Source organism: Oncorhynchus mykiss, chromosome 3 (genome assembly GCF_013265735.2).
Source record: "Oncorhynchus mykiss isolate Arlee chromosome 3, USDA_OmykA_1.1, whole genome shotgun sequence".
NCBI lineage: Eukaryota > Metazoa > Chordata > Actinopteri > Salmoniformes > Salmonidae > Oncorhynchus > Oncorhynchus mykiss.
This window is the reverse complement of record NC_048567.1, coordinates 73,869,998-73,893,353: the sequence shown is the minus strand read 5'-3', so window position 1 is coordinate 73,893,353 and position 23,356 is coordinate 73,869,998. Positions and strand designations below refer to the sequence as shown.

At 42.9% G+C, this 23,356-nt stretch overlaps 4 protein-coding genes and 1 non-coding gene across 10 annotated transcripts in view; 2 read left to right on the top strand and 3 right to left on the bottom strand.

Moving 5' to 3' along the window:
* Positions 1-3,588, bottom strand: part of LOC110520574 (DDB1- and CUL4-associated factor 6) — a 58,248-nt gene extending 54,660 nt beyond the window's left edge. For 2 of the 5 annotated variants that reach the window (XM_036975167.1, XM_036975168.1), the window contains exon 1: positions 2,995-3,588. In XM_036975167.1, coding sequence (XP_036831062.1) covers positions 2,995-3,082 — 88 coding nt within the window. In that variant the 5' untranslated portion in view covers positions 3,083-3,588. The remainder of the gene's footprint in view (positions 1-2,994) is intronic. The other 3 variants (XM_036975170.1, XM_036975169.1, XM_036975171.1) reach the window with 3 other exon arrangements.
* A 543-nt stretch (positions 3,589-4,131) lies between these two features.
* Positions 4,132-9,813, top strand: LOC110520575 (mitochondrial pyruvate carrier 2). The gene is made up of 5 exons (XM_021597963.2): positions 4,132-4,570; positions 7,983-8,023; positions 8,138-8,222; positions 8,334-8,445; positions 8,715-9,813. The coding sequence occupies exons 1-5, from the start codon at positions 4,477-4,479 to the stop codon at positions 8,770-8,772; spliced, it is 390 nt and encodes a 129-aa protein (XP_021453638.1). The 5' UTR covers positions 4,132-4,476; the 3' UTR covers positions 8,773-9,813.
* Positions 9,814-12,901: 3,088 nt separating this feature from the next.
* LOC110520573 (60S ribosomal protein L24) lies at positions 12,902-15,684 on the bottom strand. Its single transcript, XM_021597961.2, has 6 exons — positions 15,602-15,684; positions 15,400-15,475; positions 14,953-15,063; positions 14,291-14,427; positions 13,906-13,969; positions 12,902-13,031 (listed from the first exon to the last, which is right to left on the bottom strand). The coding sequence occupies exons 1-6, from the start codon at positions 15,604-15,606 to the stop codon at positions 12,951-12,953; spliced, it is 474 nt and encodes a 157-aa protein (XP_021453636.1). The 5' UTR covers positions 15,607-15,684; the 3' UTR covers positions 12,902-12,950.
* Positions 14,677-14,856, bottom strand: LOC118964370. The gene has a single exon (XR_005051419.1). It is a non-coding gene; the product is annotated as a small nucleolar RNA SNORA23 (small nucleolar RNA).
* A 93-nt stretch (positions 15,685-15,777) lies between the features above and the next one.
* Positions 15,778-22,865, top strand: LOC110520572 (centrosomal protein of 97 kDa). 2 transcript variants are annotated; one of them, XM_021597958.2, is made up of 11 exons: positions 15,778-15,907; positions 16,929-17,071; positions 17,283-17,441; positions 17,533-17,634; positions 17,755-17,868; positions 18,032-18,198; positions 18,665-18,829; positions 19,130-19,299; positions 19,425-20,133; positions 21,201-21,276; positions 21,554-22,865. In XM_021597958.2, exons 1-11 carry the CDS (start codon positions 15,850-15,852, stop codon positions 22,070-22,072), a joined length of 2,382 nt encoding a protein of 793 aa, XP_021453633.2. In that variant the 5' UTR covers positions 15,778-15,849; the 3' UTR covers positions 22,073-22,865. The 2 variants fall into 2 exon arrangements, with proteins under 2 accessions (XP_021453633.2, XP_021453634.2); XM_021597959.2 differs by lacking the exon at positions 15,778-15,907 and adding an exon at positions 15,970-16,288.
* Positions 22,866-23,356: the final 491 nt, after the last annotated feature.

Below are 23,356 nucleotides of genomic sequence, written 5' to 3'. Positions count from 1 at the left end.
CTTTTGTGCGTTTTGCCAGCAGCTCTTCGTTGTGCGTCAAGCATTGCGCTGTTTATGACTTCAAGCCTATCAACTCCCAAGATTAGGCTGGTGTAACCGAAGTGAAATGGCTAGCTAGTTAGCGTGCGCTAATAGCGTTTCAAACGTCACTCGCTCGGAGCCTGTGGTTGTTTCCCTTGCTCTACATGGGTAACGCTGCTTCGAGGGTGGCTGTTGTCGATGTGTTCCTGGTTCGAGCCCAGATAGGGGCGAGGAGAGGGACGGAAGCTATACTGTTACACTTGCAATACTAAAGTGCCTATAAGAACATCCAATAGTCAAAGGTATATGAAATACAAATGGTATAGAGGGAAATAGTCCTATAATTCCTATAATAACTACAACCTAAAACTTTTTACCTGGGAATATTGAAGACTCATGTTAAAAGGAACCACCAGCTTTCATATGTTCTCATATTCTGAGCAAGGACCTTAAACGTTAGCTTTCTTACATGGCACATATTGCACTTTTACTTTCTTCTCCAACACTTTGATTTGCATTATTTAAACGCTGAAAAATCAGAACCGGTCGACCTCTAATACACTTAGTATTACTTTCTTAGCTACAGTACACACATTTCCCTGGCATATTACCTCATTTATGCAAGACATTTTTGGACTCAGCTTGTTGTGCAGGAAGGTAGAGGAGGAGGTCCTTCGTGGGCAAATTTTGTCATCAAAGTCTGGCATTCTCTGGATTTATGGTACTTTCAAGACAATTGGGAACTCAAGGAAAAAAACAGCGTCGAATCATGAAGTCAGTGATCTTCAGGTCAGAGCTCTAGAAAGAGGTCCGAGTTCCCGACTTCTGAGTGTGATGACCATTCAAAACGTATTTTCTCAGTCAGAGCTTCTTTTTTTTTCCAGAGTTCCCAGTTTTCTTGAACACACTGAAGTCTGAGATTTCCTAGTTGTTTTGAACGCGACAGAAGTCATGCTGGATTGACAGTATGGCTATTGTTGAATGTGTATCCTTTTAAGCTTAGAATATAGACCCTTAAACCCAGACTTGGACCACATCCCCACTCCACTGAATATCAGGCGAGTGATTATTAGATATAGCCAATGATTCCTTCCAAAACAGCTCATTGTTGAATTTGTTGTGTAATGTTTATGTCCAATGGCCGATGAGCACCGATACATTGCATCTATAATTTCTCTTGATATGACAAGGATTGAAAAGTATTTGCCAGTAGATTGTCAGCTTGATTCATAAGGATGACTGCTAGCTAAGATTTTGAAAGTATGATGTTGACATGATCAGTCCAATCAAAGCAATGGTAGATAACGTGATTTGGTGTCAACTTATCTGTGGCCAATGACCTTGAGCCTTCTTGGATGGGCACTTCAATTGTAACTCTATGGCAGCACCCAAGGGGCTTGAATTTTCAAGCTCTCCCCTAGATTTTGCAGTGACAGTGTCCCCATGAGTGGCTCCTAAGTCACTGCATCACTACAGATCCAGGCTGTTTCACAACCGGCCGTGATCGGGAGTCCCATAGGGCGGCGCACAATTGGCCCAGCGTTGTCCGGGTTAGGCCGTCAGTGTAAATAAGAATTTGTTCTTAACCGACTTGCCTAGTTAAATAAATAAAGGTTACATTAAAAAATGAGTGACAGAATACTGAGCTAGGCTGAACACCAACAATTTGGAACGGCCTTACTCAAGAAAAAAAAAAAAAAGAGAGACCATGTTTGTATAAGGCTTTATTAACTCTATTATTATTATTATTTTTACTACATTGTTTGCAAACTGATATGTGACACGTATTAATACCAATGACCCCACCAAACTTCCCTGCTAAAACATACTGTAGGTCTGTCTGCTGCCTTTTCGTTGTCACAGCCTAAATGCCCATCACCAAACGAGGGGACTAAACAAATATGGATTAAATCGACTTCAGTACATGCTGTCAAAAGGCTGCATTCTGCAATAGGGAGTAACAGCAAAATAATGTTGTTGACAAAATTTCTCCATTCAACTCTTCTAATCTTGAGGGGCTTTTTCTTTAAAACGCGCATCCAATCACCTTGATTCATTACATAACTAGACCAATCATATGCTTTAATGTGCCGCGGTTCACAATGCTGTTGCAAGACAGGCCAATAATAATAATAATAATAATAATAATAATAATATAGGTTCCGCTCGTGATGTTATTAAATTGGAAGTGTCGATGCTCCGATTTCTAAACAATTTGCAGCACAGTTAACGCATTGAATATACTGGATTAATTAGAAAAATAAAACCACTACTTTTCGATGTGTGAGATAAGATGTGTCGAGTGAGCGTGATAAAAGGCTCAAATGCGTGTGTCTCTAGGCTACTGCGTGAGATTTGGCAGCTCTACTAATTTAATTAGCAAGTGGGCAAATTGCAATAATCAAAACTCCGGATGACTAGGCCTGAAACTCGTTCTCTATATTCTGCAGAAACGTCGTCTTAAAATAACCAGCCATTATTCTTGATTTTGTAAGGACAAAGGGTAGACTAGACAGCAGGTGCATATAGACATTTCCTCCAGCTACAACTTGTAACCTATGTGAGGAAATAATTGGTCAATCAAACATCAAATTCGGATATTTAAATTCACAAATTAAATGTAACCACAGCTATTTTAATAACCTCCACTTTCACCAAAGGGAACTGGCACAAATCAGCAATTGTGCTAGTTAGCTATAGCTACCTAAAAAGGCATTGCTAGCTTGCTGTGGCAAGAGGGGTATTGTTACAAAATAGCAAGCTGCCCACGCGGAAAGGCAAGCGATCATTGCAATTAAACCAATCAACGCCATTGGTGTCTGAAGTGGGGAAACAAGTTCGCTGCATTGTTGTCAGTTTGTATTTCTCACGTTAGTAATCTAATCGAAAACATAGCTAACTAACTGGTCGACGTTCACTGTAGCTGTGTGTGTGTTATTGCAAATTATTTTGGACACAGGCAGGAGCTCTTACCTAAGTAGTTGATCCTGACAGCATTCGGGTCATTATATCCAATGGAACGCTTGTTAACATCCCAAACCAGGTTACCAGAGCAGGACATAATGCTCGAACCTGATTTTATGTAAAAATACCATTGAAATACAGTTGTAAGCCCTGTCTTCTAACTATCGCCTTCTGATGTTGTTCTCTGCGTGGCCGTTGCGACGTAGCTAGCTAACTAGAAGGCAACGTTAGCATGCGTGCTAAGCTATATACAGCTATGTTTATCGCAGCCTCTCTTCGGTCGCTTTATTCCTCTGATGTTATTTGGGTGGCTCTACTTCTCTCTCTTGTTGTGTCGAACTCCCTGGTTGAAACAACGATGGTGTGCGGGGCGTTCTATGCGTTCTATTTCTATGCTCGATAATATTAATCGAGACCGTCAACATTGCAGCAGTATGACGCAGCCCGCAAGGAGTAGACAAAGTCAGTACAGTATGATTGACAGAAACGGCTCTCCAATTGAAATCGCCGTTCACACTGGTAGGTGATGTCATGGCGACGTTGCCTAGCTAAGCACATGATCAGAAGTACGTATTTACCACATATAGAACAAGGTTTAGTTATAAACAACATATGGTATAACAGTCGTCTCTCGCCGAACTGCGCATGTACCGGACGTAAATTCAAAGGCACTCATTCGATATAAAATTGTTTCTGACACATTAAAACGTATCAGTTTGTCATTATCACGAGGTTGGAGTAATACCATGTTTAACTACTGAAGACACCGGCTCGAATCTAGGTTTTGCCCTTCGATTTCGAGAAAATGGAATATGGAATATTTTTCACTTCTCAAACCCCAAACCCCGACCTGGTCTTTCTGGTCTGTTTCACAAGCGTTCCCGGAAGTCTCGCGATGTTGCGCCTCTGGGTTTAGAAACTCCAGTCTCTAACAATTAGTTGAAAATCCAGTTGAGGCTATTATATATCATATAGTTAGAATTGCTCGATACTGTAGTAAAGTGGCATCATATCAATACAGGATTATGTAGACAGATGAACAAATGGTAGAGTCTGGTCGAACGTGCCGCCCGTCTCTATCTGCTGTCGCTAAATGGATGGCACTGGACTCTGGTACACCAATCACGTTCGGAGGATTGGCCCAAACACACCAATAGGAATTAGGAGCGTCTTGTTGTGGTACTGTGCTAGATAGGTTGCGCTGTGAAGAAAAGTCACCACCTTGTAAAAGCTCTCAAATCAAGGCCACCGGGAATGAGCACTGTTAGCTACATGCCAATAGGTTTGCATTAGAAGGTCGAAAGTATTACAACGCTTTTGACATTTTTCCCGAACCGTTTTATGACTACATTGCTGCAAATATTAGATATAGGGCAATACCAATACTCAAGTCGAACTAATTTACCTTCGTAGCTACGTATTTAGCAAGCTAGCTAGCTTGCTAGGTCAGGTGTAGCTAACGTTAGACAGCAACATTAGCCTTTTGCAAACATGGCTGCGATGAGAGTTTCCTATCACAAACTGCTGGATAAGATCGGGCTAATGTTGCCAGCAAAACTGAGACCTCTCTACAATCACCCTGCAGGTAATGTAAATGCTATTAGACTGTGACAGTCAGATTATCTGCAACTAGCGTGCGTCTAGACCAAATTGAGGACGGTACACATTGATGACCGCTGTTGTTGCTGAAGTGGCCTTGGTTTAGTTCATGAATGTCAAAATCCCTTCCTACATATTTTGATGTGTGAAACCAATATTTTATCTAATCTCGCTGCTCCCAAACAAATGTGTCATGGCGGCGCCACCATCTGTAAAGAGATGCCACAACAGTTTTGCAGATGAGTTATCCCATTGAGTACTGTGCAGTCAATGGTATACAGTAGCTGGCTACATGAGCGTGGTTGCAGGCATAGACCTCATTGGTTGCAGGGGGTCGCGTGGAGCTTTGTGTGAGCGATAGGATTGTATGGAATGCAGTATCAAAGCGAATGGAAGCTAAGTATAGCAATTAGATTTTCAGCATTTGCATGGTTCCTTACAGAATAAGTAGTTGTATGTTTTTAGGAAATCAATGCGAAGAGCGAACTGCTTGTAAACATTTGCAGTCTTTGAACACTCCTAAACCAGTACATTTAGCTACGGCTGTTAACTAACCTTTGGCCTTACAAAATCTGTTTTCCTTTCTATAACCTGCATATATCTTTGAGGACAGACTCAATTCTGCACAGGTGATAGGATGTGTTATTTGTCAAGGTCCCATACATTTGTCCTTCGGGGTGTTTTGTTAATGATGCCAACAATCACTATTTGCACTATATAATGCAGTGTACTTCAGATAACTGACCAAATAAAGGACATCTTGGTAATTTAGGAATCCAAAGTAAGCAGGTGTGGTTCCTGAGATATTTAAGCAAATGAAATATTCCATCACGCTTAGGGTCATGTATAAAAATGCCCAGTTGCTACCATGGCTAGAAGAACAGATCTCAGCGACTTTGAAAGAGGAGTCTCAACGGATCATAGGGAGTTTGAAGTGTGTGTGTGTCTCAGTCACTAGATCTCAATCCAATTGAACACTTATGGGAGATTCTGGAGCGGCGCCTGAGACAGCAGCACCATCAACAAAACACCAAATTATGGAATTTCTTGTGGAAGAATGGTGTTGCATTCCTCCCGATAGAGTTCCAGACACAATCTATGCCAAGGTGCATTGAAGCGGCTCTGGGCATTTTTATACATGACCCTAAGCATGATGGAATATTTTATTTTATTAAGACACTTACGTTTGTGTTTCCTTTATTTTGGCAGTTACATGTATGTGCCTTTGGCAGAAAAAAATATGTGATTGGCCAAACCTGTAACACGGGTCAAACCTGTTGCATAGCAGCCTATGTAGGCCTACAGGTAATTGCCAAAATAAAGTAAACACTTGGGTAAATAAGGGCTACAAAGTATATTGAAAGCAGGTGCTTCCACACAGGTGTGGTTCCTGAGTTAATTAAGCCATTAACATCCCATCATGCTTAGTGTCATGTATAATAATGCCCTGGTGGCCATTACCTTGGCTCCGTTTAGACAGGCAGCCAGCCCAATTCGGATGTTTTTCACTAATTGGTATTTTGACCCATCAAATCAGCTCTGAAAAGGATCTGATGTAATTGTTCAAAAGAGCAATTAGTGGAACACATTTCAGAAATGGGCTGCCTGTGTAAACGCAGCCAAAGGAGCATAGGGGGTTTAAAGTGTGTCGGTCTGCCTGTCACCAGATCTCAACCCAATTGAACACTTATGCGAGATTCTGGAGCGGTGCATGAGACATCTTTTTCCACCACAATCAACAAAAAAACAAATGATGACATTTTTTGAATGGTGTCGCATTGCAGGCCTTAATGCTCAAATAATGTGTGTGTGTGTGTTATGCATTTTGGAATACTGACTGTCCAAACAGCAAGTGACCAAATCAGATTTGTGTGTGTTCAGACAGCAGTCATTTGCTGACATGGCTACACTAGTTGTCATCATAATGACGGGTGTGTGTGCAGTGGTGTAGTGCTTCCTATCCCTCAGAAGTTATATAGCAAACTAAGGTGACCACAATGCCTGTCATGTACATTTCCCAGTTACTTTGAATTGTTAAAACCATAGTGTAAAAACACTTTTTATAGCCTCAAATGAAAAGATAATCCAATTTTCAAAACAAGAACGTTTTAGCTAGCCAAAGCAGTCAACTAGCTAGCTAGGTACAAAATGGCAAAGGTAGACATGGCAGCTGTTTCTAGCTCCTAAGGTAGCTGTTTCTTTCTAGCACATTCACTCACTTGTTTGTGAACAATTAACAAGCTATTTAGCAACCACATTCTTGTCAAACTGTCAACAGAACTAGCAAGCAACACGATATGCCAAAAGTCTAGAACCAATTGGATTTGACCGTTCAGACAAGTCACATGGACAGGAATCAGGTTTGTATCTGACTTCAAACCGCCTACGTAGGTGGTTTGCAATGTGTGTTGACGTTTCCGATTCCGTGTGCTTTTCAGCTGTTCAGACTGCAGGAAAAAGGACCGATTTTAGAATTGGATATGCAAAAAAATAGGACTTGAGTCACTTCAAATTGCTAATGTGAACGTAGCATTAGATTGGGGCACAAGCTGACACAGCCAACCCTTGTTTTTACATATTTTCTTGTTGGTCAAAATATGTGGAGAAAAAATTATTAGCCTAATGCTTGAATTTGAACTTAAATTGGTATAAGACAATGATTGCTGGCTAGGGGGACTAATGCCCTGATTTGATTCTTGTTGACTTATCACTGCATGAACTCTTCCTGTATAGTCAATAATGTTTATCTTTCAATGCAGACTAAAGTTCAGACTATAGTTGTCAGCTCTCTGTCATTGCTATTGGAGAACAGAACACAGCTACCAGGGAAGAAAGTTTTGACCACATGAGGGGTGGGGCCCAACTCCCTGCAAGATGATTGGTTAAAACAGAGTTCTCTTCCCTCCTCCTCATTGTGCAGCCGGAGCCAAGTGTTTTCTGATGGAGATGGTAGATTTAGATTCAGAGCAGACAATGGTGGTGTTAGCATATTGCATGTGGAAGCTTTTTGTCCATGCCAAGGTTCTTGGCCGGCTGCACCACTATGTAAAAAAAAAAAAAAAAAAAAGGTTATTTTCTTATTTTACGTTTTGTTATCATTTACGGCCATTTTTAGCTCTAGATTACAGGTGTTAAAAAATATAAAACAATATCTGAGTATCGTCTTATTCATGGAGTGTGAGATGTTACTTCGGAGAGGTCATTTAGCCATATTTGGTTACCAATGGGATAGATAGCAGAACCATGAAAAATAGTTTAGGCCTACCCATCCACAAGCATCACTCATATTAAGTGTTTAAGATTTCCCTGCCCTGAACTGAGAATTTGCTGAGAATTGTCTATTTTATAATCTGTTCTGTAATACATTTTCTCATGGATTGTGTCTTCTCTAATTCCAGGTCCAAAGACTATTTTCTTCTGGGCCCCGATGTTCAAATGGGTAAGGGCTGGATTTGCTAAGCTTGAGCTATTGCCTTATCTAAATGTAAACATGTTTGAAGGTATTGTCTAATGAAACACATTTCAAGTCCCATGCCTCTCCTCATCTCTATAGGGTCTGGTCGGGGCTGGTCTGGCAGATATGAGTCGACCAGCTGAGAAACTGAGCTTTTCCCAGTCTGCTGTACTGACAGCCACAGGTATAGTGGAGTTCCTATATTATTCAGTGAGTGACAAGTATAGTGTAAATTAATCCTTCAGTCAAATAAACAACTTCACTCATTAACTAATCACTTTTCCCACTTTCTCAGGTCTGACCTGGTCCAGATACTCTTTGGTCATCATTCCAAAGAACTGGAACCTCTTTGCTGTCAATTTATTTGTGGGTAGTGCTGGAATATCCCAGCTCTACAGGATCTTCCAGTAAGTGAACCTCTCTTAGAGTGCAAAAATAGAATGAAGACCTGACCTATACATTTGGCTTCTCCATAAACAGCCACTACATTTTTCTGTCCTTTGTAAGTTCTTTAGGAATCAACCCGGAGGCTCATAAGAAACAATTGTTTTACTTTTTTCTTTTTTTAATGTTTAGCTTTTATTTCCTTGACATATAAGGGAAAATTTATTTGAATAAATGTACATAAACCTCAAGTTTATTTTCCTCTCTTCCGTTATCCCCTTTCACACTACAGGTATGAACAAGGGAAGAAGGCACTAGCAAAGGAGGAAGCTGCCCCAGCAGAGTCTTGAATTATGTCACCAGTCCATCTCCATGGACTGTAAGGGAGCTTATCACCGGCACAAACCCAGTCCCTCTAAGCCCCTCCATCCCTTTTCCATCCTCACTCGATTTTACAGTAGAAAAAAAACAATGTTTTCTTCACTGTAGATCATGTAATTTGCCTGGATTTCTTCAGGGTTATAATGGCATATTAACCCTTACCAAACACGCAAATGTTTGTCATCTACGCACAAGCTGTAGTATTTAAGTTTTACTTCATACAACAAATGGCATGACTGTTTTTAATTTGTTCATGATTAATGTTTAGCGTGCACGTTTTGGGAAGTGTTGCATTTTTTCCGTTATTTCTTTTGAGTAGTCGTCATTCCTCATGGAGTGGTTTCCAAACAAGGAAGGTCTTGGATCTGTGTTGATTGTGGTTAAAAAGAATGTCTCCCCAAATTAAAAATGTTTTAAAAAAAATGTCACTTTCATCCCATATGCTTATTCAACTATTTTCAGCAATTTTGGTAACTATGTCTATATCAGTAGGATGATTCAACCGTACATGCATACCATGTGACTGTTCCTTCCACGTGTAGTAAACACTTTAACAAATAAATCAGGTAAAAAAAAAAACATTTCATATAGCTTTTAACTGTAGACTTTCAAATGCCAGTAGGAAATCACCTTTTTCCCCCTGATCATTAGGAGGAACCTTTTGGTAATGTGTCCTATGTGTTCCAGTATTGGGAGCTGAATCTAGCGTGGTACTTGGACCCAAGAAGGACAACATGTATTGGCCCTGTAGTCAAGGTCCTCGTCTCCTATTGGTTGGTTCTCAGTAGTTGGGAGACGCATAATCTGTTAGTGTAACTAGATGAGAATTTAAAAAGTAATTTTGTTCATTGATCTCTGAAATTTTATAGCAATAACTGGCTAAATACATTGGTCCACAATGCACTGAAACATGAACAGGCACTTATGTATGTCGAGGTTATATCTTTAGTGTCTATGATATATATATATATGCCCTTATTTGTTCTGTTGAATTAAAAAATCTTGGCATATTCTGAAGCAGTTTCATTCCTTAGCAGAAAGTGTATGATAGATTGTTTGGACAGGGAGAGTGAGTATGTGTTTGGACCTGAATTGCGAATTGAGGCATATGTGACTTGGCACAAGGGTGGGAACCAACTGAAACATTTCATGCCTCTACATAATTTGCAGTGGTTTTTTTTTCTTCACATTATACTGTGAAAAACAGTTTCACATGCTAAAGATTGGATCAAATAAGTTAGCAATTTATTGGTCCACCTTTGTATACGCAACACCTTTTCAACATGTCACTAAGGCTGCGTTTACACAGGCAGCCCAATTCTGATATTTCTTTCCACTAATTGGTCTTCTGACCGATCTTTTTCAGTGATGATCTGATTTATAAAAAAGTTAAGAATTGGGCTGCTTGTGTAAATGCAGCCTGTGCTTTGCGGTAACCTAGACAACTAAAGTGCAAGTAGAAGCAGTGTTAAGGAAAAACTCAACAGAAGGAAGAACCAAAGAGACCCAGACTCCCCTGGGTGTACTAGGTGGAAGTTGAGTCAACACCAACTTAGTCACAGTTGACACTAGACCCACTCCAATTTGCATAGCGCCCCAACAGATCAATAGACGACGCAATCTCAATTGCACTCCACACTGCCCTCACCCACCTAGATAAGAGGAATACCTATGTGAAAATGCGGTTCATTGACTACAGCTCAGCGTTCAACACCATTGTCCCCTCCAAGCTCATCACCATGCTTAGGACCCTGGGACTGAACACCTCCCTCTACAACTGGATCCTGGACTTCCTGATGGGCCGACCCCAGGTGGTGAGGGTCGGCAACATCTCCGTCACGCTGACCCTCAACACGGTGCTACATGAAAATCGACGGGGCTTCAGTGGAGCGGGTCGAGAGCTTCAAGTTCCTTGGTGTCCAAATCACTTAACTTAAAATGGTCCACACACACATGCAGGGTCGTGAAGAAGGTGAAGACAGCACCTCTTCCCCATCTCGAGGTTGAAAAGGTTTGGCATGAGCCATCAAAGTTATTCAGCTGTACCATTGAGAGCATCTTGACTGGCTGCATTCACTACTTGGTATGGCAATAGCACCGCCCTCGATTGCATGGCGCTACGTAGGGTGGTGTGGACAGCCCAGTATATCACTGGGGCCGAGCTCGGTGCCATCCAGGACCTCTTTATCAGGCGGTGTGAAAGAAAAGCCCGGATATGTTCTTTGCTTCCTCCCAGCAAGCATTACTGGTGCATCAAGTCTGACACCAACAGGCTCCTGAACAGCTTCTATCCCCATGCCATTAGACTGCTAAATACCTAACTAAGAAGCTAACAAAATGGCTACATGGACTGAGTTGACCTTTGTATTGTATTCTTATATTTGCATTCTTTACACACACTAATACTCCTATGCACATACATTTATACTGACTCTACACACACAACTACATGCTGCTGCCTAGTCACTTTCCCCTATACATACAGTATTCACAGCCCTAGAATGTTCCTAGTTTTACAGCCTGAATTTAAAATGGATTAAATAGAGATGTGTCACTGGCCTACACACAATACCCCATAATGTCAAAGTAGATTATTCTTTTTTTTATTTTTTTACAAATTAATAAAAATGAAAAGCTGAAATGTCTTGAGTCAACTATTCAATCCATTTAAATGGAAAGCCTAACATTCAGGAGTAAAAAAATAACCTCTTAAGTCACATGTTGCATGGACTCGGTGTAGAACAAGTGTTTAACATTCTTTTTGAACGACTACCCCACACATAAAATAACTGTACGGTCTTCAGTTGAGCAGTGCATGTCAAACAGATTTAACCACAAAGACCAGGGAGGTTATCCAATGTCTCGTGAAGAAGTGCACCCATTGGTAGATAGGTAAAAAATACTGACACTGAATATCCATTTGAGCATGGTGAAGTTAATTACACTTTGGAAGGTGTATTAATACACCCAGTCACTACAAAGATACAGGCGTCCTTCCTAACTCAGTTGAAGAAACCGCTCATGGATTTCACCATAAGGCCAATGGCGAATTTAAAACCGTTAAGAGTTGATTGGCTGTGATAGGAGAAAATTGATAGTGGCGCAACATTGTAGTTAATCCACAATACTAACCTAATTGACAGAGTGAAAAGGAAATGTGAACAGAATTTTAAAAATATTCTAAAACATGCATCCTGTTATAGGTATACTTATAAATTGTTAAGGACTGGGGAGTTAATATGAAAAAGATAACTGAATGGAGCTAAGCACAGGCAAAATCCTTAATGAGAACCTGGTTGTCTTCTGTCCACCAGACACTGGGAGAAGAATTCACCTTTCAGTATGACAACCTAAAACACAAGTCCAAATCTACACAGGTGTTGCTTACCAAGAACACAGTGAATGTTCGAGTGGCCGAGTTACAGTTCCGGACAATGGCTGTCTAGCAACAATCAACCAATTTTACTGCGCTTGAAGAGCATATAGACTTTTATGAAAACATGTTTTCACTTTGTCAGTGTGTAGATGGGTGAGACTTTTACATTCATTTTGAATTCAGGATGTAACAAAATGTGGAATAAGTCAAGCAGGATATAAATACTTTCTGAAGGCACATTATAAATCGTACTGAACCGACCCTGTATGCTTACTTTGTGTTCTTATTTTTATAGCTTGTGTGTTTTTGTTCTACCTTATTTTTAGTATTACATTGTTATTGATGACTGCATTGTTGGGTTTAGAGCTTGCAAGAAAGGCTTTTCACTGTACTTGTGCACATGACATTGAAACATAAAACACTAGTAAGGAAAGACAGGTCAGGGCGTATTTTTAAAAATATATATTTTTACCTTTATTTAACCTGGCAAGTCAGTTAAGAACAAATTCTTATTTTCAATGACGGCCTAGGAACAGTGGGTTAACTGCCTGTTCAGGGTCAGAACGACAGATTTGTACCTTGTCAGTAACCTTCCGGTTACTAGTCCAACACTAACCACTAGGCTACCCTGGTATGACCTTACCAGGTCAGACAACAACTGTCAATTACACAAATATAGAAAAGAAAAGCACCGACAAACATGAGATCACACAGCCCAAACATCTTTGTTTACCAATAAAGTTTATTTCACAACCAACAAAGCAAAAAGGTTTAGCGTTTTCCTCCAACACGAGGTGCATTGACCTTCATTTGCTTTGCCACCTTGGGTTTGGGTGCTGCCTTGGCAGGGGCCTACAGAGGGAGACAAAGTACTCAGATTAGACAAAGTCCTAACCACCTTTGGAATCGAATTCAGTACCTGACCACAGTGCTAGGGGTATGCAGTTCATCACAGCTCTTGATAAACCACTTGGTACCATTAGAATTCCAAGCATAAATTAAAACCATAGGTGCCAACCCCTCCCCTAACCTGGACGACGCTGGACCAATTGTGCACCGCCCTATGGGACTCCCGATCACAGCAACTTGTGATACAGCCCGGTAACGAACCAGGGTCGTAGTGATGCCTCTAGCACAGATGCAGTGCCTTAGACCGCTGCGCCACTCGGGACCAGAGAGCGATACAAGAGGATGCAACTGAGTGCCTAAAGAGCCATTTCCCTTCCCTCTTCTGCAACATGACAACTGCTGAGGAGAACGTGCAGCATTGTTCGGTTGCGGAAGTCGACCCAATACTGCCATTTTTTTTACTTTGTAAGCCTGAGTGTACCTTTAAAGGGGTAACGAACAGGAGAAACACTTACACCCTGCCCGTTTCAGTAAAAAGCTGAGGGATGGGCTGAAAAAAAAACGCAACAACTCAAATTCATAGACAGACCTATGGATGCAAGGACTGACCATCCATGATATCACAATTATAGTTTTACCCATGTTGAGGCTGTAGTGTTTTATATACACTTTGTTTACCAAAATGTGAGTAAAATTTAATATTTTGGCTTCTGATTAGGTACGGCAGTTAAACTATCTGAATCTGAATTTCACAGACAAATGAAAATAGAGAAACCTTGCTGTGTTTTATAAATGCAGGTCATAAAGGTTTCTTACAGGCTTCTGAACAATCAGATTCACACCGCCATATAAACACATATCTATATTGCCATCTTACCTTAGCACCAGCGGCAGAGGGCTTCTTGGTTGTCTGCTTTGCCTTCTTGGCCTCCTTGGCAGCTCTGGAGACCAGAATGATAAAAAATTAGGCCCATTCCACACAAGCAAAACAAGACACGAGTCCAGACTGCAGAAATAACAAGTGATGAGAGAATAAAACCTGACTGACAATTCACCGTTCCATCTTACACTTAAAACAGTATCACAGCAAGGTGACAAGTGTCACAGTGTGAACAGCAGCTACATGTGCTTCACATGTCAAACTTGACAGAAACTTACTTTTTGAACACCACACATTAAGTGCCCCACAGCAGTAGACAGATAATTTATTTGGCACCAACATGCCAGCCATTGTCATTTTACATCTAAAGAAACGTCCTCACCTGATGGCCTGCTCACGCTGGGCCTTGCGGACCTCAGGCTTCTGGTTCCTCTTGGCCATGATCTCGGCCAGGGAGGCGCCGGTGATGGCCCTCTGGAACTTCACAGCACGACGTGTGCGCTTCTTTGTCACCTCTTCCTGTTACCACAGGAAATAGACAACATGCAGTCGGGAACACATTCTGGATCAGATATGGGCAGTTTGGTAGTGTTGATGAGTATCAATAGGCACAACACAGGAGAATACAGACATTTAAGTGTCAGTCATGTGGCTGAACTAGACCTATATGAACACTCGTTGACAGTACCGTTCTTGCTAAATGAACAGTAACAATCACAGATGTATTCACATAACTGCAAACCCCTAACATCTTTCTCACATAGAAAGGTTTGTAGGAGAGTATGGAGGCTGACCAGTGGTAAGGAGTCAAAGACTTCACAGAGCCAGTACTATGATCTCCAGTGGCTCTATGGCCACAGGTGTGTGGAGTGAGCACTACCGACAAGCTGTAAGACACAGCCTGGCGACGGTACATAACGCAGATGGCAACCACGCACACATCACACCCGCAGCCAAAAACAAAAAGGCACACTATGTCTGAACTAATATTGTATAATCTGCGTTTGGGGGAAAATGATAGACAATAACTAGATAGGTACTTACAGATTGGCCCTTCTTGTGTTTGCGCCTGTACAGCACAGTCCAGTTGATCTGTCTGGGGTTCCTTTTAGCCAGGAAGGCAGACTCACACTTAGCATTCAGGAACTGGAAAACCTGGGAAAGACAGAGGGTGTTAAACTACACATTAGTGAGATGTAGCATATTTGGCAACGTTGATATGTAACTTACATGTCTAGCTAGTTGTAATGTTATACCTGACGTGGATATAACGAATGACGAAGAACTTGGATTCTAACGTTAGCTAGCTAGCTGGAGATCTAGCATAGTCGGCGTCCACGGGACAGACCAAGAACAGAGTACAAACACTACATGAACAGTTCTACTGTTACAATTAACACAATATTGGCCACGGCTTATTGCGGTCAACCGTGAGAAACCAAACATTACTAAACAGCATTAGAGGAAGGAAGAGCAGCCATATCGCCGTACCTTTCCGTCTATCCTGGCGTATCGGACGCCATGGCCGGGGTATATTTTATACCCGCTGAAACTGCACAGCTCGACCCTGTAGTGGATTAATATAATTCATGAATGGATGATCAACGTGTACTTGTGTAAATTATGTCATTTTTATTGGTAAAAGTGTTAATTTAAACATTTGATGGCAATAGATATTATTCCGTAAACTCACTTCATGATGGCTGAGGAGGACACAAAACCGGAAAGAAAGGTGGCGGAAACGGAAACGAAGTTATAGGTGAGATTTCATAATTATTTATTTTAAAAATCTACGGATTTTTATCTACACATCATGTATTTTTTTCATTACATCCAGTCAGGATCAGTATTTTGATTTTCAAATATGAATATTGTTTATAAAAAAGTATTTGACCAATCAGCAACTAGATCGGTTGCTTGGTGTTGACACAAGCGGGAAGTATGGCGATGATAGAAAGGCAAGCCAAAGGACCCGATCAACAAATTGAACAAAATGAAGGTACTTTTCTTTTTTTTATAGATATGTTTGATCAGTGTACACGTTTCAAAGTACCATCATGCTTTTTCCCGTTTCATATTGGGATTGCTACCAAGTGTAAATCTATTGAGATCTCTTTCCCACCTGATTATCAACAGCGCCCTGCACTGCAGTAAAGCTTATTGTAGTTTTTTTAACCCAAGCATAGTGGTCCTTTAATGACAAACGGACATTTTTGAACTACATATTCCAATCAATTCTAAGCGTTCTTTCTGTTGTTTGCGCCGGAGGTCTCTAACTAGACAGTTGTGCTTTGGCAAGCACGCTAGCGTAGCGAGTTTGGTGCAGCCTCGTATATTCTGCGCGAAATGGGAGTATCAGATTTGACTTTTGACACAACTGGTGAGTGTATGACAGCTCCCTTCGTGTGACGTTTGACTTTGTAGGGCAACGATTTAGTGAACATACGTATGTGTCAATGATTGGTTCTGTCCTACGTTAGCTAGCTCGAACTACTGACTGTAGCTAGCTACCCATCCTTTCATTATCTAAAAGTCAAGAGTCATGCGTTCAGGACTGGAGTGTTTTCAGTAGAGCTATGTTTCATTGCATATGTGAAATTGTTTTCACTATCTGACCAATAATCCCAATACCATGCTGGATTTTCACACCCAGAATTTCTTTATGTACTGCTATATCAGCTACTCAATCAACAGAGTGAAGGTGAATGAATCAACATCCCTCAGACTAATAGTCTGCCCAGTAGGAATAAACTGTATGATAGTGATCAACAGCAGTTCTCCAAGATGGCTTCCATGTTTCAGTTGGATCCTTTTCTGTATCTTGCTTGAGGCTGTGTCTACAGTATGTACATAGTAGATATTTATAAGCTTGCCTCCCTAGTTGCTGTTGTCCTCCGCTGTATGGCTCATACTGTTTCTATGTATCGTTCGTGTTCATGGTGATACTACCAACATGTGCATAATAGATTATACATCCGCCCACGCCCATGTTTTTATGTTTCTCTCTGTTTCTCCTTTAGGTCCAGTGGTGGACCTGTCAGCGCAGGGTCTGCAGAAACTGGAGCCCAGTTTCACCTGCTCTGATGAAACACACACACTCATTCTGGACAGGAACCACATCATGAAATTGGACAATCTGGAGAGGAGCCGAGGCCTCCAACAGGTAGACCTTTCTATCCAAGCACTTTCTATCCAAGCACATTTGATGGAATCTGGTCCACTTAATTGTTGAACATTGTTGAATTCCTCAGATTATTTGTAAATGGGCATTTACGAGTTGTTGCAAACTTGTAATGCACTAAATTGGGTTGTATTAGTTCCCTCTATATTGTCTTGCTGTCTTATTCTGCCTCTCTCTGTTCTGTGCTGGGCAGCTGTCAGTTGCTGGTAACCGCCTGGTGCGGATGATGGGTGTGTGTCGTCTAACCGAGCTGAGAGTTCTGAACCTGCCCAATAACAGTATTGGCTATATTGAAGGGCTGAGAGACCTTCCACACCTGGAGTGGCTCAACCTGTCAGGCAACAATATCAAGGTGAGGGGAAGAAAGTTGACAATGTACTCCCTCCATAATGTGTTCATTTTGTCTCCTGATCAAGGAATTTGGATATCCACTTTTCCCTCAGGTCATTGAGCAGCTCAACGGCTGTGTGGCTCTCCAACACTTGGACGTGTCTTACAACAACATCTCCAACATTGGTGATCTTACCAAGCTGTTAGCCTTAAAGGTGAGAACAGGTCTTGCCTCATGAATTTTCAGAGTTATGGGGATGCAGATAGAATTCTGGAGCATTAAGCAAAACAGTTTTTCTGTGGTGTTGATTGACAGGCTGCTATTTCTCTTGCAGACCCTTCTCCTTCATGGTAACAGCATTACGACGCTACGGACTGTCCCCACTCATTTGCCCGCCCATCTGTCCATCCTCTCCCTGGCAGAGAATGAGATCAGAGACCTCAACGAGGTAAAGACCCTGCTTTTTTGTCCCTTTGCACTCTTTACTTTCTCTCTTTGCTCTCGTTTTGTCTTTTCACTCTCACCTGCTCTGCTTTTAACAACAATCTCTTTCCTACTTCTCTCTCACTTGCTTGTCTCTATTTCTTTCTCTCTCTCTCTGCCTCCCACAGGTCTCCTACCTGGCACCCCTCCATGACCTGGAACAGCTCTCCATTATGAGTAACCCCTGCATCATGGCAACCCCCTCGTTGCCTGGATACGACAATCGGCCGTACATCATGAGCTGGTGCCTGAACCTGAAGATCCTGGACGGATACTTGGTGTCACAGAAAGAAGGGTGAGACCAGGTCCAGAACTCCAGTGAAGTTAAAAATGCTAACTATACAGGGGAAGGAGGGTAGCATTGATTGACATTAAGGTTTGCCCTATTGCCTGGTGCAAGTGATCTGAGCAGTCGTGCATGTTGAGCCAGCGATGAGGTTGCCGCATTGGGCGGGTGATTTTATTTTACTGGTAACAAACAAAATGCAAGTAGTCTGGCCTTTTTGGTTCCTCCCTTGTGTAGGTGAAAATAGCTTGTTACATTTTCAGGCAAGTGATCATAATCTTCAGGCAACCAAAATCTACTCCTGACTTGCCCTAAGGGCAAGTGCCTTTCAGACCATAATGTCAATCCCTGGGTAGAGAAACGGGCTGGTGACTGCAAGGTTGCTGTGTCGTACTATGTAGTTATAACATCAAAGTGTTGAGTAATGATCACTATCATTGCTAGTCAATAATGTCTCTATTGTTTGCGATCTCAGGTTGAAGGCGGAGTGGCTGTACAGCCAGGGCAAAGGTCGCTCGTACCGGCCAGGTCAGCACGTGCAACTGGTCCAGTACCTTGCCACCGTGTGCCCTTTGACCTCCACGTCAACCCTGGAGACGGCCGAGGATGCCAAGCTGGAGAAGATCCTCAGCAAGCAGAGGTAGGACAATACATCCACAACTGGGCTGTGAGGCCAACAGCTGTTCGGTGAGGTCAACTATCACACTGGCAGTGGATTTGTTCTCCTCCGTGTGATCACTTGGAAAAAGCTCTAGCTATAATTCCAACCCATTGTTACAAACCAGCTGACCCTAAACTGGATCAATGTGCCTCTGTGTCTTTTCTGCTTAGTTTTGGTAATTTAACTTTTTTTTTAAAGGAGGTACCGCAATGTATCTTAAGGGATACTCTCCCCTTTCAATCCCATTACTTTAACCAGGGGTCCTGTGTATATCTCCAGGTTCCACCAGAGGCAGCTCCAGCAGCAAACCCAAGGGGGTTCCCCCAGCCCTCCCCGCCCCACCCAGCTGGATGTGGAGACTCACAGCCCCTGTCATGTGCCTCCACTAGGGGGAGCCAGAGAGGCAGACAGAGCCACGCCTGTGACTGCCCCACCAGCCAGACAGACAGGTAGCAGATGAACTCTACCTGTTTTGTATTTTTTTGTTTCTGTAAATACTGTAACTCTCAGTGTGTGTCTGGTGTGTAAATCTCACATTTTCCTCTCTCGTGTGTGTGTGTGCGTGTGTGTCCAGAGCCAGCGATCCTGCAGATAAACACCTGGCTGGGCTGCGAAGCCTCCCAGGCAGGCGCACCTCCTCTCCGTGGCCCCAGGGGTATGGAGGACAGCCTCTACCTGGAGGACGTTCAGAGCCAGACGGACAAAGATAAACTCACCGGTAGTCTGCTCTCCTCTGAGTCCACCTTTCTACCTGTCACCTCTGACCCCGCCCACTCTGACAGCGAGGACGAAACTGAGACATTTGAGCCTGACTCGCTGGCGCCTGAACACCCCATCCGTCCCAAAAAGACCTCTCCTGAAAAGACCCAACACGCACCCTTGGAAAGGGAGATGGAAATGGAGAGCGAGGTGGATAATAGAGTGAAGGAGGTAAAAGGAGAAAGGGTGTCGGCTGACAGCCACCTCACCTGTACCTCAACCGTCAGTCCACCTGTGACGGCAGGTGACCAATCACAGACCAATGACAGCGATCCGCTCCAGGGAGCATACTCAAACTGCGTTGCTGCAGAGGTGAGGGTGGGACCTAAGCAGGAAGAGGAAGCGGTGGTGAGATGTGATAGGCTGGGCCGCTGTGAGGCAGACAAGGCAGCCGTCAGGATCCAGGCATGGTGGAGGGGAATGTGGGCTCGGCGTAACCACCCTCTGGCCAAAGAGGTCCGGTGTGAGATCCGCCTGCGCAGGATGCAGGAGCACATAATATTCCTGTCTGGAGAGTTGGAGAGGTACGGAAGAGGCCCCAATCAATCCAAGGGCTGCTTTCTGATTCCCTGCCCTTCTCCAGAAGTGTGCACTTGTGTGTGTGAAGAAGTGTGCATGCATTTTAAAGCATTGGATTGGTTGCTTTATGGCTGGAGGGAGTTTCCACAATATTCCTCACACCAGTCCTTTCCTTTTAAATACATGAGGGGGAGTGTACGAGTGCACACTTCTCTTAGAAGGGTAGAGAATTGGTATGTAGACACGGACCACCACGTCAGGCTAGAGAAGTAGGTTTCTAGCAGCGGAGGTTGCTGAGGAGAGGACGGCTCATAATAATGGCTGGACCGGAGCAAATGGAATGGCATCAAACACCTGGAAACCATGTATTTGATACTATTCCACTAATTCCTCTCCAGCCATTACCACAAGCCGGTCCTCCCCAACCTCCTGACATTTCTAGAGAACCTGGCAAGATAATATCCATACAAAACCATTGTCGCTAGAAAGAACAGACATTTAGCCTTTTGTAAGCAGTGCACAAAGAGCCTTGTCTTTAGCCACGCTTAAAGGCAACATGTAAAGTGTTGGTTTCATGAGCTGATATAAAAGATCCCAGACATTTTTCATAAGCACAAAAAGCTTATTTCTCTCAAATGTTGTGCACAAGTTTGTTTACTTCCCTGTTAGTGAGCATTTCTCCTTTGCAAAGATAATCCATCCACCTGACAGGTGTGGCATATCAAGAAGCTGATTAAACAGAATTATTATTACACAGGTCCCCCTTATGCTGGGGACAATAAAAGGCCACTCTAAAATGTGCAGTGTTGTCACACAACACAATGCCACAGATGTCTCAATTTTTAAGGGAGCGTGCAATTGCATCAGAATATAGCTATTAAAACATTGGATGCCTTGGGGGGGGATATGCTGTCCCTGGAACAGGTAACTTCACAGTCTTTCAACACTTCTAATGGCACAGCCAGATAGTTCTGAAGGTGAAGGTATCTAGCCTTTTATGTTGAATATCATGTATATCAGGAAAATGCATATGTTAAGTACTTCCATCTAATACCTTTCCGTTTGTGTACAGGGTGCGCCAGCACCACGAAGAGGAGCGGTTACAGAGACTGGTACAGGAGGAGGCTGTGAACTTTCTATGGAGTCAGGTCAGTAATACACTAATCTCTCGTGGACTGACTACGTAAACATAAATGGTACTGTAGAGGTGTCACGATACAACGGGATGCATGAGATCACGAGCAGCATTAGTTATGGTGCTCTGGACCAATCAACTTGCAAAGAGAGGGGGTGGAGCTCTTCATCTCATCTCTTAACACGTATGGCTTGAACCAGAACTAAATCAAGCATCTGACCAATTAATCAATCAGATTCAGATTCACGCTCACACACCCTTTCTCACTCCTTCTCCCCATCTCGCTGCAGCTTCAGTCCATGCAGCAGTGGCAGCGTACTGTGGAGGGGCAGCTGGCCAGTGTGGCTCAGGCTGGGTCATCTCCTGCTCCAGCCCTGACCCCCGGGCTCCCTCCAGCTCTTCGGCTCCCCCTGCCTGTGGCCTTCAGCACTGCAGACCCGGCTTGCACAGACCTCTCCTTCCCGGACTCAGGCTTCCAGTTTACAGGTAAACAGCAGGCGGGGCAGGAAGACACCTTCCTGAGCTGTGGGACGGGCGACTCTCTGGAGACTGTGCGGGCGCTGGTCTTGGGGGGGTCCGTGGCTCCTGGCGTTGGGGGGGACAGTCAGGACTGCAGTCTGCTGGAGCAGTACCTGTCCTCTGTGCAACAGAGAGAGGCGGAGGAGGGGGGTGCCAGCGACAGAACAGGCACACCACAGCCCCCCTCACCCCTCTCACTGGCCGAAATGGAACAGCCTGACTCCAACACACAGAACACCGCCCAGAGTGAAGACACAGAGCAGCAACACACACTGGGAGGTCCAATCTGATGTGCCTGTCCCTCTCCTGGACTTTTCTCCTGGTCTTCTAGGATTAGCTAAGAGACTGCCCATAAACTCAGTCCACCTGTGCTGATGAATGTTATTGATGGCTCTAACAGCGCCTCTAAGAATTTACTGACTCACATCCATATAACGAGTGGTATATGGACTCAAGGATGTGGATGATATGTTTGTATAGCCCGGATGATTTTTCTCCCTTTAATTCTCTTGGACAATGCTACAGTATTCATTGTCATGATCTGTCAGTCCGTTTGGCTAATGCTTCCTTCACTTACGTTGGGGAGACGCGGGAACTGCCGTTCCAACTCCCGGCACCCCTGGTTTTTCCCCACGCGGCCGACACGCAATCTTATATTGCTGCGATTTAATGGTCATCCGCGGCGTGTCCCGATGTTAAGGGTTGCACGGCGGAAGACCAGATTCTCCAAGAGTATCAGATAGAACTACAATTCACATATATAAGTGCCGCTACTTGGTCGTCCCAAATCTCCTCAATGTCAATCTACCTTTAAGTAGAAACCGATTGGCTACAGTTCAGGCTAGACAGCTCGGCTCTAAATTTAATTCCAATTTCTTCTGTATTTAAATGCCTCAATCTATACTTGTATTCCTGCAGGTGAGTGAGAGGACCAGGTCTGGACTAGATGATTTGGCGTGAATGTAAATATCACAGCGTGCTGAGAAGGTAGTTTAGTTGCTGAGAATGGTTAAATGCAAATTGTAAAAAAAGATTTGTAAAAATCTGGTGCTCTATGTTTACACAATAAAATGTTTTCTTTAACATTGGTTTGTTAAATTGAGTATGGCTTTTCCCTAAACTCACTGAAACTACAGTTCCTTCAGAAAGTATTCCTCTCCCTTGACTTATTTCACATTTTGTTACAGCCTGAATTCAAAATGGATTAAATATATATTTTCTACACACAATACTGCATAATGACAAAGTGAAAACATGTTTTTAGATTTTTTTTTAGCAAATGTTTTGAAAATGAAATACAGAAATATATCATAAGTTTTCACACCCCTGAGTCAATCAATACATGTTAGAATCACCTTTGGCAGCGACTATAGCTGTAAGTCTTTCTGGATAAGTCTAAGAGTTTCCCACACCTGGATTGTACAGTATTTGCCCATTTATTATTTTTAAACCTCTTCAAGCTCTGTCAAGTTGGCTATTGATCATTGCTAGACAGCCATTTTTAAGTCTGGCCATAGATTTTCAAACCGTTTAAGTCAACTTTTACTAGGCCACTCAGGAACATTCAATGTTGT

Bases quoted from the DNA above. Each gene is read 5' to 3' on its own strand.
- LOC110520575 (XM_021597963.2), top strand. From the start codon at position 4,477: ATGGCTGCGATGAGAGTTTCCTATCACAAACTGCTGGATAAGATCGGG. The intron at 8,024-8,137 runs GTAAGGGCTGGA...TCATCTCTATAG, and splicing joins GGGCCCCGATGTTCAAATGG to GGTCTGGTCGGGGCTGGTCT. The intron at 8,446-8,714 runs GTAAGTGAACCT...TTCACACTACAG, and splicing joins CAGCTCTACAGGATCTTCCA to GTATGAACAAGGGAAGAAGG.
- LOC110520573 (XM_021597961.2), bottom strand. The intron at 15,064-15,399 runs GTACGGCGATAT...TGTCTTTCCCAG, and splicing joins ACGCCAGGATAGACGGAAAG to GTTTTCCAGTTCCTGAATGC. The intron at 13,970-14,290 runs GTGAGGACGTTT...TCTGGTCTCCAG, and splicing joins CAGCGTGAGCAGGCCATCAG to AGCTGCCAAGGAGGCCAAGA.
- LOC110520572 (XM_021597958.2), top strand. From the start codon at position 15,850: ATGGCGATGATAGAAAGGCAAGCCAAAGGACCCGATCAACAAATTGAA. The intron at 19,300-19,424 runs GTAGCAGATGAA...GTGTGTGTCCAG, and splicing joins CCCACCAGCCAGACAGACAG to AGCCAGCGATCCTGCAGATA. The intron at 20,134-21,200 runs GTACGGAAGAGG...GTTTGTGTACAG, and splicing joins CTGTCTGGAGAGTTGGAGAG to GGTGCGCCAGCACCACGAAG.